Below are 17197 nucleotides of genomic sequence, written 5' to 3' on the forward strand. Positions count from 1 at the left end.
TCAACTGGAACCCTCGTCGTCGCAACCGACGGAGCGCCACGATATATGGTTAATGATTAATTCTACGGTCTGTCTGGTCATTCACTGTTTATTTATTTACTTTTTAGCATTCTGTATATATTTATGTTTTTTTTAATTTTCTCTGTCCAGTACCGACTTGATGCTGACGCCGGCGCGGAGCACCAGATTCCTAAAGGAACCGTACCCTACGTTCACGTGCGAGATCAAGTGAGAGGTGTGCAGGACAAGATGGATCGTCACCGGCAGTTGCTTGACAGGTAAAACTTTTCTTCATCTAACAATCCGCCGAGATTCTCACTCGGGGCTGTATTTACTCATAAGTTAAATCAACCACTGCTAAAAGCAATGTCTGCGAACAATATACATTGTGAAGGCGCGTGGCCGAGTGGTTAGATCGCGGGTTCGATTCCACACCGAGCGTCGCGTTGTGTTCTTGAGCAAAACACTTCATTTCACGTTGGTGCTGTCTCCTTTCCATCAAAGGGGAGTGGTGGCGATATTTAATGGCTAAAACGATGCAAAGCGCATTGTGACCAGCGATGTATAACACCATCTGCTAGCCTGGTAGGTCATGTGATCACGTGATATATATATATATTATTTGCAAGGAAGGGTGGAGGGTAACTTCGTTCGAAGTTGCAGACATGGAGTTTTCATCAGATTGGCTGACGAACACCACAAAACCAAAACTTCGAAGTCACGATCAACCTTTACCTTGTACAATAAAAGAAAATGCTACGCGATCCTTCCGTTTAATGTGTGACTGCTTTTACGCATAATTATGCGCAAATACATATATGTGTATTACGGGGATGTACTTGCAAGGATCTGAGATCCTGTGCTGAAACAAAAACAATAGCAGCGTGGAAGGCGTTTATAAGCCATTTAAGAAATACACAAAATCCGTTAGATTCACTTCAGAATTTAACGGTTTTCGTGTGTTTTTAAATTTGTTAAAATATTTTCGTCGCTTTGAAACCGCGACCTCTTCACTGACAAAATTCCGTGCTCAGTGAATAGGTCGCGGTCTCAGGCGACGAAAATATTTTGACAAATTAAATTTAAATGTTACAGTGAATCTAAGGGTTTTTGTGTGTTTTTAAATGGCTTATAAACACCTTCCACGCTGCAATTGCATATATGTGTAGATATGTATAAATGTGTGTGCATCTATATACGCGCGAATGCGTGTGTTTCGTGCAAGTATATTTGAGAAAATAATTGATATTTTAAGTGAAAATTTGGACGGTAATAAAATTTTAAATTTCCTATAACTTTATCGCTGGTGGTTTTGTAGTCCTCAAGAAAAGCAGTGGATTTCTCTCTTCGTCCGATTCCTGTTGTCAGAATAAAAGACACAGCCTATTAATGACTGTTTGCATCTGTTTGTATCTTTTCAGATATTATGACCGACCAGCGATGGATGTGCTCGACACCCACACTTCTGGGCTGGGTCATTCTGGCGCACGTACGGTATGTCATCGTTATAATCTCCGTCGATATCCTCAGATTATTCTAGAAGAGCTTTAATGAGAATTCAATGAATTCCGGCGTATAATTCTATATCATTTTATAGTCGTAATGTAGGAACATACATACATACATACATACATACATACATACATGCATACCATGCACTTATAAGAATGACACATTTATATAGATACAAAGGTTAATGATAATGATAATCCTTTCTATTATAGGCACAAGGCCTGAAATTTTGGGGGTGGGGACTAGTTGATTACATCGACCCCAGTGTTTAACTGGTACTTATTTTATCGACCCCTAAAGGATGAAATGTAAAGTCGACTTCGGCGGAATTTGAACTCAGAACGTATTAACGGGTGAAATACCGCTAAGCATTTCGTTCAGCGCGCTAACGATTCTGCCAGCTCGCCACTTTAAACATTTTGCCCGACGTGCTAATAATAATAATAATAATTGTAATAGAGGTCTCAAATTTGGTCACAAGGGCAGCAGTTTTAGGGAAAGGGGTAAGTCGATTACATTGCTCCCCCCTTCACCCTCCCCCCCGTGCACAGCTGGTACTTATTTTATCGACCCTGAATGGATGAAAGTTGAAGCCGACCTCGGAAGAACTTGAGCTTAGAACGTAAAAAGTCGGATGAAATGCCACTAAGCATTTTATCCGACGTGCTAATGAGTCTGCCGACTCACTGCCATTACAACAACAACAACAACAATACTTTGTAATTTTAGCACAAAGCCAGAAATTTTGAGGGGAGGGGTAGTCGGTTATATTGATTCCAGTATTTGACGGGTTCTTTATTTTATCGACTCAGAAAAAATGAAAGGGTAAATTGTCCTCGGCGGAATTTGAACATAGACCCTAAGGCAGTGCTTTTCAAACTTTTTGCTGGAGCGGAACCCCAAGGAAACATTCCACTGGCTCGAGGAACCCCTGTGCAATAATTTAATTGTCTTATGCACACATATCTGCACAGGAGAATTAAAATTACTGCCGATTTTAGCAGTTTTGTAACTTCTTGCGGAACCCCTGGACTGTACTGGCGGAACCCTAAGGTTCCGCGGAACCCTGGTTGAAAACCACTGCCCTAAGGAGATGGAATAAATATTGCAATTCATCTTTTTTCTTTCCTTTCCGAGGCCCTAACAATTCTATCGATCCAAACACAACGGTTTGATGGCCATGACGAAGTTACTTCCCTTATTATTTACCATGTCTTAGAGTTACCTTCCTTAAAATACTTCGTGTGTTTTTTTAAACCGTTCTTCTATCAACGCAAATTTAATGAGAATATTAAATTAGTCCAAGCAAAAATTGAATATTTTTTTTGTTGTCTGAAGACATTGTTTATCGATTTCTGCCGCCTTTTCAACTTCGCGATTCACTGAAGAACCAGTAAAATTTCACTCGGTTCTTTTTCTCGAAAAGTTTAAGCAAAAAATATTTTGAATTTAAAAAGTTAGCAAAAATAAGGGATCGACGATTGCTTATATTGTCCCCAGAAATAAAGAGAAAGAAAAAAAGGAGGGGAATGAAATAGAAAAGCACAGAACGTAAATTCCCAGAGGAATTCTCTCCCGAGGCCCAAAGATAGTCTTCTTCCGCCTTATTAGATCTCTCTTGGTGCCAGCACTACCATAACTACAGCACATCACCACTCCACAACCGCCCACCACAAATAACAACAAAAGCAGCAACACTACTTCAATACTAGCACCGACACTACCACACCTTCAATTACCACAACAAAACTACAGCCAAAGCTACAACAAACCGAGATTTAATTGCTTCAATTTTTATTTCTGAGTAAAGTCTAGGAATAAATAAATCCTTCAATATTAGAATGTAAGCCAGATACAGGATGAGAATGGAAAATGAATTCTAAAAATCATAGGAAAGAAAATAAGCTCTAAGACTCTCAGAAACCAGGATCGAATGATCTAGACGTATTGTCGATGTTTAAATTGGCTTCGTATATCTGATATCCTGTTTGATATTCTTGATATTCCGTACGATAGTCTATAATAATAATAATAATAACAATAATAATGATTTCAAATTTGGGCACAAGGCCAGTAATTTCGGGGGAGGGGATAAAGTCGATTACATCGATCTCAGTACTCAACTGGTACCTATTTAATAATAATAATAATAATAATAATAATAATAATAATAATAATAATCCTTTCTACTGTAGGCAAAAGGCCTGAATATTTGGGGGAGGAAATAGTCGATTACATCGACCCCAGTGTTTCACTGGTACTTAATTTATCGACCCCGAAAGGTCGTCAACCCTACAAGGGCAAAGTCGACCTTGGCGAAGTTTGAACTCCGAACGTAGTGGCAGACGAAATGCCGCTGAGCATTTCGCCCGGCGTTCTAACGATTCTGCCAGCTCGCCGTCTTAATAATAATAATAATAATAATAATAATAATAATAATAATAATAATAATAATAACAATAATAATAGTTGTAATAAAATGATAATGGTATTAATGATAATAGTAATTACAGTATTGGTAATAATAATTATGAAAATAATGGATTTCAAAGAATACTATTTTTTAAATAATTTTATTTAATTATTTATTGATTTTTGTTTCTATGTTATTTATTTGAAATTATGCTGTGATTATTTTCTATACATGTTTTATTTTGTTCCTCATGTAGCATTGCTTTGAAAAAAAAATACCTTGATTTTTTTTTTTTTCTAAAAAAAAAAAAAAACTATCGGTCAAGCGCATGCTTTATTTGTCTCGTTCCGCTATATCGATTGGTCTGTCAAATATTGGTGTGAAGACACGCAGCTTTTCAGTGCACCCTTTAAAAAAAGCATTTGAGAACCGCAAATACTTCCCCCCTACCCCCCACCCACGCCGCCGTATTTTTTTTTAATTTTATTTTATTTTATTTTATTTATTTTTTTTTTTTATATAGATAAAAGTTGACCACGTTCACATTAAGTTTCTGCAAACGTCACGCCTCTCTCCACCGATTCATTATTGACCACACCCACCTAACTGACCCTTGGTCACTGACCACAGTCACTGCATGATCATTCTGTGTATCACCGTTAAAAAATCAAGGGATCAGCAAAAGACAAAAAAGGGGGCGAGGTGGTTCGACCAGTTACTCCTTCTCTCATTCTCCCATCATTCTTCTCCTCCTTCATCTACTCCTCCCACTCTTTCTCCTTCTTCTTTCCCTCCTCCCGTGTATTCTTTGTACTCCTCCCACCCGTTCTTTTACTCCTTCTCTCACCTCTCCCATGCATTTTCATACTTCTTCCTCTTCTTCTGTTTCTTCTACTCCTTCACCTCTTCCTCCTACTCATTCATAACCCCGCCCCTCTTTATTGGTATTTGTTATCCTCCACCTTCTACCCACTACCATGTATATATCCCATCGATCTCCATTTAGCACGTTACCACCACCACCACCACCACCTTCACTATTGGCATCCACCATCTATATCACCTCCTCCTGTTACCTGCACCACCACCGCAACCATCCTCCCTCGCCAACGCATCATCCTCATCCCAGGTGGCTACAGCTAGTTGTGTTTCATGTCTCTGTTCTTATCTGGCACTCATGATTCTTTAGTTGTCATGTGATTGTGTCATGTGATTGTACCATGTGATGTTTTGGAAACACAAAAATCCTATTTCCTTATTTCTGATCTGTGCAAAACAACAACAGCAGCAACATCACCACCACCAGTTCCTGACTCTAATTCACCAATCCATCAAACAATCTTCGGTTGTTCGATGTAAAATATCTTTGGAATCTGGTTCTTATTTTGGAAAGATTCCAAACCAACCAAATACTTCTCTGCTATCATACAAACAACGTCATACAAGCTGGACCAAACTTTATGCACATCGACAAACTTACTATATATTATATCTAATAAGAATAATTTCCTTCTCATCGGCCTCTATTAATGAAAGATTTGCTTTCCGAGGCTGATGAAGCAAAAAGATACAGAAATACATACATCCTATGATCTAATGGCATCATTCATTGCACAAAACGTATTTTTGCACATGTCTAAGAGGAGAATTTTCTCCAGGGACTATTTCTGCAGCGAGATGCTTTATCACGTTAGAATGCACTCAATCGTGTTAAATATGACTTTACATTAATATACTTCATTCAACGCTGCTTTGTGCAATAATACTTATTTAATTATAGCTTGACTAAGCTTTACGCACATCAACAAACCTACTGTGTGCTCTTTTAATAAGAATAGCTTCGTTCTTATCAGACTATGTGTGGTGGTACATATGGTTTTCGTGGCTGACGAAGCGAAAGGACACAGAAATGCGTCCAATGATCCACTGACGTTATTCACAGCTCAAAATATGTTTTCACATAAATGTGGTGTGCGCGCGCATATATATATATATATATATTATATATATATATATATATATATATTATATATATATATATATATATATATATGAGGTGAATTTTCTCTTGGGATTGTTCCTACATCAGAGGGTCTTACCACGCACGAATGCACTCGAACATGTTACCATTTTGTGGTACGTTTATCTATACTATAAATTACTTAAGGCACACTGCAGGTACAGTATCAGCCATCTATCTATCTATCTATCTATCTATCTATCTATCTATCTATCTATCTTTCTATCTATCTATCTATCTATCTATCTATCTATCTATCTATCTATTTATTATATTATGATATATATAATATATATTATAATATATATATATATATCAATCTACCTATATATATATATATATATATATATATATATATATATATATATATATATGCATTGTGTGGTACAATTCGCTACGGTACTATACAGATCACTGTGGTACTGTACACAATGCTATGGTACCAGAAAGCCCACTGCAGCACCATACATTTCTCTACAGTACCTTAGTTCTCTATGATACACCTCGTTCAGTAGGTGAGTTACATTGCCCTACTGTAGTCAACAGTACCCTAGAATGCCTCTTTCAGCTGTACCTGGGGTACTTATATTCAATGCTCTCGTATCAGTATACAAAGGATTCATTGTATTTACTGATATCATGGGCCCTTTATTTCGTTTTTTGTTAGTTTTGTCTGGAAGAAGGGGAAGTATCCTTGACCTTTGCTGTCCTTTCAAGGTCACTGAAATTGACGTCATTAACATTCTGCTTAAATTTTTACAAGTCAAGAACTGCAGTGATGGAACTCCAGTAGATGGTCATTCAGGGGAGGAAAGGGTGGAAGAAGGCATAGATTATGTGGGGCCTTGAAGGTTGGACACAAGTTAAGGGATATGGGAAAGATCAGTGTGTAGAGAACAGTCCCTCTGTGGAGACGACACAAGACTAGATAGATCTAAGGAAGAGCAGAGGCTGTTGTGGTAGTGGTAGCAAAGACAGAGGGAGGTGACATCATATTTGGTGATCAGAGATAGGGGTGCCTTGGTGTGTGATTCCATGCCAATAAAACAAATGGCCATTCTTTGGATGCCATCTATTGTGTCTGTGTGTGTGGCTGAAGCAGCACCATGCTAGATGTGAGAACCAATAAACCCTTGTGAATGACATGGGAACAGCATTTCATTGTGGATCTCACGTGAGATAGAGGCAGGCGAGAAGGGTTAGAAATGGTCAGAGTTGATGTTCTGGCTTTGAAGAGAAAAGCTAATTTTTGAGACATGGTCTAGAATATACTGTATGAGCAGCAGCAGCAGCAGCTGTGGGGTGTGGGGGGAGAGCAATATTTCGTTGTGGGTTACGCTTGTGATTTGTGATTTGTAAAGGAGTTAATAGGAATCAAGGGGCTGAAATATATTCTAGGTTTGGAAGGAGGACCAGTCTTTGAGATTCAATTTTTGGTCATGTGAACAAACTGCAACTAAAAGAACCACACAACTTATCACAGCAACAACAACAACAACAACAACCATACCACCACCACCACCACCACCACCACCACCATTGCAAAAAACAACAACAACAACATAACTACAGCTGACATCACCCTTTCCAACCACCATCCCCACCATCAACCTTCCTCATTGCCACCCCACCCCACCATCATCACGCCACTGCCACCTCCCCCTCCACTGACAAGTCCTCCCCCCCACTTTCACTTCCTACTACTAAGCCAATGAAAAAACTTCTACGCAACTTCTTGGTCTGCAAGAAATAGCAGTTAAACTTCCCTCACATCATGCCATACCATCTCAATGAGGAAAGGACACGTTGGATTGAACGTCTTTGATGAGAGATCTGCTCGCTCGGGGTTGGCCTAGGGTCAAACCAACAACGCCACCACCACTACCACCACCACACCACCCACACCACCACCACCACCACCACCACCACCACACCCCACCACCACCAAAAACCACCACCAAAACCCACCACCACACCACCACCACCACACCACCACCACCACCACCACCACCAATCACCACCACCAAACCCACCACCACCAACCACCATCACCACCAACATCCACCACACCACCACCACCATCACACCACACCACCACCACCACCACCACCACCACCACCACCATCACCAACCACCACCACCACATCCACCACCACCACTGCCATCATTAGTGCTTCCACAACATTCACTACACCTGCCACCACTACTCACTGTTATCAGCAGTAGCACTACCACTACCACCATTGTTGCCACCACCACCACCACCACCACCACCACCACCACCACCATCACCATCACCACTCAGTCTGGTGACACCCACAGACAAATACACTGATATACACACATACAAGCAGAAACACACACATATATATGCATACACTACACACATCTACACACACTATACTCATATATACACACACTATACACACACTATACACACACTATACACACACTATACACACAAGCATACACATATACTTACACATGCACATGCACACACACGCACACACACACATGCTATACACATACATACAAAAAATGTGCTGGACTGATGGATGTTGTGTTGAGTGGCAGTGGTGGTGGGCGAGGGTGGACCACTGCTTCACTGTTTCATGTTGCTGTTGTTGTTACTGTTGTTGTTTTGACAGTTTCTTTTCTCCTTTGTTATTTATTGTTGTGTTCAAATGGAAATTATTACAACTGTATGAAAGCCACAACATCACAGAGAATAAAGAATACAAAATGGAAATAAAAACATTTCAAGTAAAACAGAAAAAAGGAAAACAAACCGGAATAAAACCGATCTGGGTGGCGGAAGTTAGATTTTGGTAGGATTGAAGGTAGATGGTAGGATGGGAGAAATGAGAGAAATTTTGAGGGAGAGGGAGAGAGGAGAGAGAGAGAGAGAGAGAGAGAGAGAGAGAGAGAGAGAGAGAAAATCCTTCATCCGTTTCCTAAGCTTATTTTATTTTGGAACTCTTATATTTTACCAAAACTCTAAAAGCCATGGAACTCATATATGATATTAGTCATAAAATGAAACAAAAGTTGCCATAGAGAAAGAATTTATTTGTTTTAAGCATCGTTCTAATGTCCAGTTCTTTATGCTTGCATGGATCAGATAGAATTTGTTGTTGAGGCAGATTTTTCTACAGCTGGATGCTCTTCCAGTCACCAACTCTTATCTGTTTCCAAATAAGGTAGCATTTCCCTATGGCTGCACATGGATTCCATATAAGACTGGAAATGAATGATGTTGTTACCTGTAGGACAGCGACAATCATTTTCAACAATCACATGAAGTCAAGAGAGGAGGACACACACGCACATACACACACACACACACACACACACACACACACGTGCCCACACACACACACATATATATATAGAGAGAGAAAGAGAGAGATAGAAACAGGCTTCTTTCAGTTTCTTTGTACCAAATCCAGTTAAAAGGCTTTGGTTGACTCGGGGCTAAAATAAAAGACATTTGCTCAAAGTGCTGTGCAGTGGGACTGAACCTAAGACCAGATGGTTGGAAGAAAGCAAGCTTCTTAATAACACACCCATACTTGCACCTACTAGAAGACACAGGCCCAAGCTACAGCACAGCAGGACTGAAGCTGAAAGCACATGGTTTGTTAGACAAAACAAATACTATCTTATTATTTTGAAAATGGTAAAAACCATTTATTTATTAAATAAATCTTTATTGAAATCTTATTATCAGACATTTTATCTCATGGAACTTCAGAAATTTGATCAGGGCCCTGGGATTCTGTGAAACCCAGGTTGAGAAACACTACTTTTAATTAACATCTAATTATGTTAAAATGTTTAATTAAACTCAATGGTATGCAAGAGTTATTGAATGACATTTTAGTTGCAATATGAACGTTTCCAAAGTAAAAGATATATATGTATATATATATATGTATATATATATATGTATATATATATATGTATATAATATATAATAAAAGTTAAAAACCTGTTAAGACGCAGACATTGTGAAATGCAATATAAAAGTGAACAACTTAAGCAAAGACAAAGCAACAGTTGAAGTTTTACTTTGTATTTGGATATTTCGAACTTCTGAACACTTCATCAGGACATGTAGAAATGGGAGATGGAATATATAAATATATGTTTACAATAAAAAAGTGGGAGTGGCAGGCAGAAAAGAAAGAGAAAAACATAGAAGAGAAAAAGAAAGTGGAAGAGAGAAGAGACAGAAAAGGTAAAGAAGCAGGCGACATGAGCACTATTAACGATAATTGATAATTTGTATCAATCATGGACAGAGAATACATAAGGAGGAACATGAAGGTGATTTGAAAGCATGCAAATATGTGTGCGTGTGTGTGTGTGTGTGTAGATACTGTTTGTGACAAACACTGAGGTAACACAGGTTATACACCTTGATGAGGAGGGAGAAGATTATATAAAAGAAAAGCACATCACCACCACCACCACCACCAACCAGCATCATGTACACCTCTTTTCTTTCTGTTTATTTCCCTTCTTTTGTCTCCAGAGTCATCCCACCTTACCTTTCTTGTCATCACACCTGTTTTTATCACTTATTTTCTTCATCATCGCATCTCTTATAAGATTCAAACACCAAATTCATCACCAAATTTTAACAATCAAAACAATTAACATTAAATTAGATGTATAGTAATTAGATATTAATTAAATTATAATACAATTACTACTGTATAATAATTAGCTATTAATTACAGATAAATTACTAAAATAAAAACCAGTAAACATGCAACATATTTTGAGAGTGAGGTACCCTGTAAAGCATATTGTGAGTAGGGTACTATTTTAAACACTACCTCATATACTGCTACCTGTTGTCCCTCAACTACTACTACTTCTACTATCAATCTGTACCATTCACACAACCACCATTACTGTCTGTACTGTGACTACTACCAATGCTATTGCTCCTCCTACCCTCAATACCATTGATAGTTCCACTAAAACTACTGCCTAAACCAAGATGATACCTTGTACCACTGCTACCAACCCAATATTAACTGAATATATCCACTGACATAAGTATATGTGCTTATATATATGTGTGTGTATACAGACATACACATATATACATGCATGTGAATACATACATATACATACATACATGTACATATATATATATATATATATATATATATATATATATATATATATATATATATATATAGATTTATTTAGATATATATATAATATATATTTATTATTATATATATATATATATATATATATATATTATAAATTAAAATAAGAGATAAAACCACTATTAGCAAATCAATGATTTGCCTAATAGTGGTTTTATCTCTAATTTAATTTATATTTATACTGTAAAATTAGATTTAATCCTAAATAATTAATTTTCCGGTAAGTTTGGATTTACTCCCTAATATTATGTGACCATTCCGAAATATAACAAATATATATATATATATATATATTATATATATATGTGTGTGGGTGTGTGTGTGTGTATTTACATGTGCATATTATACATATGCATTTATATTATGCATGCATATGTGTGTGTATGAGTATATATAAAATATGTATATATGATATATATATATATATATATATATATATATATATATATATATATATATATATACACATATTTATATCTGTCTATATACTTATGTATATATATATGTGTGTGTGTGCTATTCCCCCACCCCTTACCCGTGACCCTAATTAATTATTCCTAATCTTGCGGAAAATCACTGAAACGCTGCTGTCTCTTAATTTGATGCTTTATGGTGTTGATGTGTGTGTGTGTGTGTGTAAATCAGATTGTCTGTCCATTTGTGTTTTAAATATCTGTTTATCTATGTATGTATATAAAATAGGTATGCATGTATATAGGTATGTATGAATGCATTTGTGTGTGTGTGTGTCATATGGTCGAATATTTGCTAAGCCAGCAACCCAATTAATCCTGCTTGCCATGTCAGGTGGTTTTCATTGGACACCCCAAGCAGGATGATAAACAAAACCTATCAAGGGGCAGATGAGTTGAATAAGTCAAAGAACTTCTAAAAGCTGGGGTTGAGAGACCCCCAAGTTTTAGTTTTGTCATTGCCCTCGGAGAAAGAAAACTCTGACATAACGCATGAGACTTTGTTAGTATCCAGTGAAGTAAATTAATTTTCGTTTTAGGAAAAGGCTAAGAGAGTGGATTTGGCCCTTTACAAAGGCTAAGGGAGTGGAACTGACCCTTTACAAAGCTTTTTCTCATTTGAAAAAAGCTCCAGGCATAGACGTTGCTTGATTTGAAACATCTCTGTTCTGCAGTGGATCCTACGGCTGGCCATAACTGACAAAAGCAAAACATTCGAAGGCAAATTCCATGATGCAATGAAGGCATGCATCATCAGTGTGGGTGGTAAGCTTTGTGAACCCCTGCAGCAAGAGGGACCTTTTTTTTTGCCATATTTATGCAAATGAATGAAGGCCCTGGGCAACACTGAAAGGTCACATCCATGTTGCTCATGTTTAAGAGGACCATCAAACAATGGCATTGCTTGGAATTGAACCACAAATGAATGCATTTATATCGGTTTTTATGTTTATGTATGTATGGATGTAGACACTTTTGAAGATTTGGATAAAATGATTCGCTTCCTTGCCTCCACTAGTTTGGATACTCACCTTTAACAAGGTGCCTTCATCCATCATAGGGGTGCATGTATCAACAAGAATATGGGTACCTTCAGAAACAGGGGTATCACCAGGAATGGATACCTTGTGAAGTAAAGATTCCACTAGGAATATTGGTACCTGAGAAATACTTGTAGCATTAAGTACTTTGAGAAGGGCAGCCACAGTCAAGAACAGGGTACTTTAAGAAGTACATGTAGATGAGGATCTTGAGAAGTACAGCTACCATTGGGTACCTTGAAAATACAAGTACCATCCCAGGTATGGATAGTGTCCTGGGTACCTCTGGATCAGTAAATCTCACAATACATGAGATACAAAGGTGTCAATAGAGTGAGAGAGACATGAAATGTCAGCTTTGGTTATTTGTAGATAAATTTCTGTAGGAAGATGAAGAAGAGAAGGTGAGAGGCTAGTTCTGAGGAGGGAGAATTGGCTGTGGTGTTTTGAGGGGAATACATAGCAGGCAGGAATAATGTGAGAAGAAGAACTGAGGGAATAAGGTGGACTTAGGCAGTAGAGAACATAGCTTGCTAGTCCAATGGAGGAGCAGAAAACAGAGTTGGAGGGGAAGAAATATATATATTATATATATATATATATAATATATATAATAAAGGGGTTCATATGATTGTGTATAGAGGGATATATATTATTCAAAGAAATTCCAACTCGGTCTGTTTTTTATGTTTTATATATATTCTTTATAATATTAATGTAGACTATAGAATATATAGTATAAATGGTATATATAGTAGTAAAATGAAATGAAATTAAATAAAGTGTGTCAACAGTTGAAACACTCCTGTCACAACCTGGGACCTTAAAAACTGCTTCAATGCAAGAAAGTATACCAGTCCTTAATATTTGATATTCAATATTTCATCTATTCAATAAGACAATCAATACTTCATTTCATTTTACTATATATATATATTATTTATACTATATATTCTATGTGAAGGCGCGTGGCTCAGTGGTTAGAGCGTCGAGCTTACGATCGTGTGGTTGTGAGCTCGCATTCTGGACCGGGCTGCGTGTTGTGTTCTTGAGCAAGACACTTTATTTCACGTTGCTCCAGTTCACTCAGCTGTAGAAATGAGTTGCAACGTCACAGGTGCCAAGCTGTATCGACCTTTGTCTTTCCCTTGGACAACATCGGTGACATGGAGAGGGGAGGCCGGTATGCATGGGTGACTGCTGGTCTTCCATAAAACAACTTTGCCCAAACTTGTGCCTCAGAGGGTAACTCTCTAGGTGCAAACCCATGGTCAGTGTCTGACCGAAGGGGGTCACCACCACATATATTCTATATTCTACATTAATATTATAAAGAATATAAATAAAACATAAAAAAACAGGCAGAGTTGGAATTCCTTTGAATAATATATATATATGATTGTATGTATATATATGCAGATATTTTTTGTGCTTTATGTCAATATATATATATGAACAGTTACATGTGTATGTATCTATATATGTGTATGTTTAGATTCACGTTTCTATGTATGTATACATGTTTTGTCTGTATGCGTGTGTGTCTTTACGTGTCGGCTGATTGCTAACGATACCCTGCCTCCGTTATTAGCAGACTGACGACTCAGCTGGAGCTGAGATGCTGGGCAAGGTGTCACCCTTACGCAAGAAAATTAGGAAGGTCATATGCAAGTCCCGTCGTGACCCTTCTTATTATGATGATTAGTTGCCCCAACACTGTTGTCAGGTCAGCTAGGAGGGTAGGTATACCGATTCACATATTTCTGCATCTCACTCACATATATACATATGAATATACATACATACATACATACATGCATACATGCATACATACATTCATGTATGTATGTTTATATGTGTGTGCATATATATATATATATATATATATATATATATATATATATATATGCATGCACACACTCATTCACTCACAAACAATTACATAAGATACATACAAATATATGTGTATATGTATATGTGTATATATATATATGTGTGTATATATATATAATATATGTATATATATATATATATAATATATATATACACACACATACATACACATGTATATTTGAATACATTTATACACACATAATTCCGTATAGATATATATAATTAGTGTGTATATACATTAACAGTTATGATAATAATGAAGAAAAATACACAGACACAGACACAGGGTCAAAAATTTAGAAGGGAGAGGTGATTAAATGGACAAAGCATACAATAAAAATAACAACAACAATAGTAATAATAAAAATAGCAACGGTAATAATAATACTAATAATGATTTCAAATTTTGGCATACACCTGGAAATTTGGAAGCGATGGGGTAAATTGATTGGATTTCCCCCAATACACGACTGGTACTTTATTTTAGCAACCTGAAAGGATGGAAAGCAAAAAGTGACCTTCACTGGGTCTGGACCCACAAAGGAAAAAACTGGAAGAAATGTCACAAAGAATTTTGTCCAATAAACTAACAATTTTACCAATTTTCACTACATTGATTACAATGAAAATAACGACAATAATAATAATAATAATAATAATAATGATGATGATGATAATGATAATTATGATAATAATATCATTATTAATGATGATGACGCACTAAAATTAGGTATGCTGGGAGATAACGAGGTAAATAAATGTTCTTTTACTTACTTACACAGCATATATATATATATACACACATACACGCACTCATATATATATGTGCACACAGACATGGAGTATATTGTCATTTGAACACACAACTTTCTTGTTATAAAAATTGCTCAAGCTTCACATTACAATTGCACCCACCACACTTTGCTTCATTTATGTTTGCTTATATATATATATATATATATATATACACATTGCATGTATTTATATCAATGTAAAAATGTTACATGAAACGCTACTACTAATACGGTTCTAATATATATGTCACACATTTTGATTCTTATGTAAATATTTTCATTTAAATATATTATGCTAAATGCTTTTATTTCATGTTTATCTGTTCATGTACAACATAAGATATATAACTGAAATAAAACACGTGTGTATGTATACATACAGATGAGAGGACCGATGAAAGGGAGTTGCATGCAACACATTTAATAGAATTTACCATTTAAGAAGAGTTTAACTTAGTTCCATGCAACGTAGAGTTTCACAGACTCAAAAAAAGAATCTATTTCATTCGGCTCCTATTATATATAGAGGCACATTTGTCATCCAAACTTTATCTGCCCATCACTACAGAACACTGAAGAGATGGAGATGGCATGGAAGATTTCCTTGCCTCTTGGTAGAAACGACCATAAGGAACTAGTACCTTGTGACAATCTTATCTTTTGCTCTTTTCTGTAATATTAGTACAGGTGTATGTAATACATGGTTATTAAATGTGTATGTATTCTTCTAATACATTGGAATAAATAGACATACTAGAATGTCTACCGGCTGACTGATGTATGTTGTTTTGCATCCTCTCCATTTACTTATTTGCCGTGTGTGTATATATATATATATATATACATATATTTTTAATAATATATTATTATTATTAATATAAGGAAATTAATATCCAAACTCATTATAAAGATATACCTGTGTGAAAATACTTATTGTATTAAAAATATATATAAAATAAATAAATATAAATATATATAAAAATATATGTAAATATGTATAAATATAATGCATAAATAAATTTGATAGTTTGAAAGTTTTGAATTAATAATTTAAAACATCTTACGATCGTTTCACAGAAGAGTTGTCCCTATAATGGAATCCTATATTGATAAGCATTTATATACAACTCTTCTGCTCTTCAGAGATATAAAATATGAATATTGTATAATATAATATAATGATAGTTTTTTTTTAAATTTGAAGTAAAACTGTAAAATGGTGTTTGTTTGAAATATAAATTTAAAATTACTACTTTTGATGAGTATTTTTTTTTTTTTGAAAGTGTGTGTGTGTGTGTTTCTGTTTTGCTCTTCATATTTTCTCATTTTTTTTTATTATCAGAAACAGTTGTTTTATTATTTTTATATATTTTTCTCTTCTCCACAGACAAGGTATGTGAGACGTGTCTATTAAAAGACGTTGGAAGGACAAGCAAGAACAACAACGAAATAAAAAGACAACAGATTTGATAAAGAAATACCCCTTAACCCACTTTCAAAAGAAATGAAAAAGAAAAAAAACACAATATTAATTTTAATTAAATTTTATTTAATTTAAAAACAAATTTTAATAACTGAACTCTTGGAACTATGGTAAACTCCACCCACCCCACTGGATTGTAATTCTTATAATTTCTATTAATTCTGCCGTAGCAATGATAGCAAATGAACACACACGCATACACCAACATAAACACACACAAATATTAGCTTGCCTCCTGCCTGCAAGTAAATCGGTGACCTTTGCCACCACGTGTCCGCCTGACTTTTCGTGCCACATTTCGTATCCTGTCTCTCTTATTTCTGATCTGGTTTTCTGACCTGCTTCCTCTTTAATTAATGGTTAATTAACTGATTAAAAAT

The 17197-nt window shown here is 36.0% G+C and overlaps 1 protein-coding gene across 4 annotated transcripts in view; it reads left to right on the forward strand.

Moving 5' to 3' along the window:
* The window catches only part of LOC115221763, a 26455-nt gene extending 9609 nt beyond the window's left edge, over positions 1-16846 (forward strand). For 2 of the 4 annotated variants that reach the window (XM_029791983.2, XM_036510636.1), the window contains 4 exons: positions 151-278; positions 1422-1494; positions 14239-14386; positions 16722-16846. In XM_029791983.2, coding sequence (XP_029647843.1) covers positions 151-278; positions 1422-1494; positions 14239-14352 — 315 coding nt within the window. In that variant the 3' untranslated portion in view covers positions 14353-14386; positions 16722-16846. The remainder of the gene's footprint in view (positions 1-150; positions 279-1421; positions 1495-14238; positions 14387-16721) is intronic. The other 2 variants (XM_029791984.2, XM_029791985.2) reach the window with 2 other exon arrangements.
* The last annotated feature ends 351 nt before the right edge of the window (positions 16847-17197 follow it).

This window comes from Octopus sinensis, linkage group LG18, assembly GCF_006345805.1.
Source record: "Octopus sinensis linkage group LG18, ASM634580v1, whole genome shotgun sequence".
Lineage (NCBI taxonomy): Eukaryota > Metazoa > Mollusca > Cephalopoda > Octopoda > Octopodidae > Octopus > Octopus sinensis.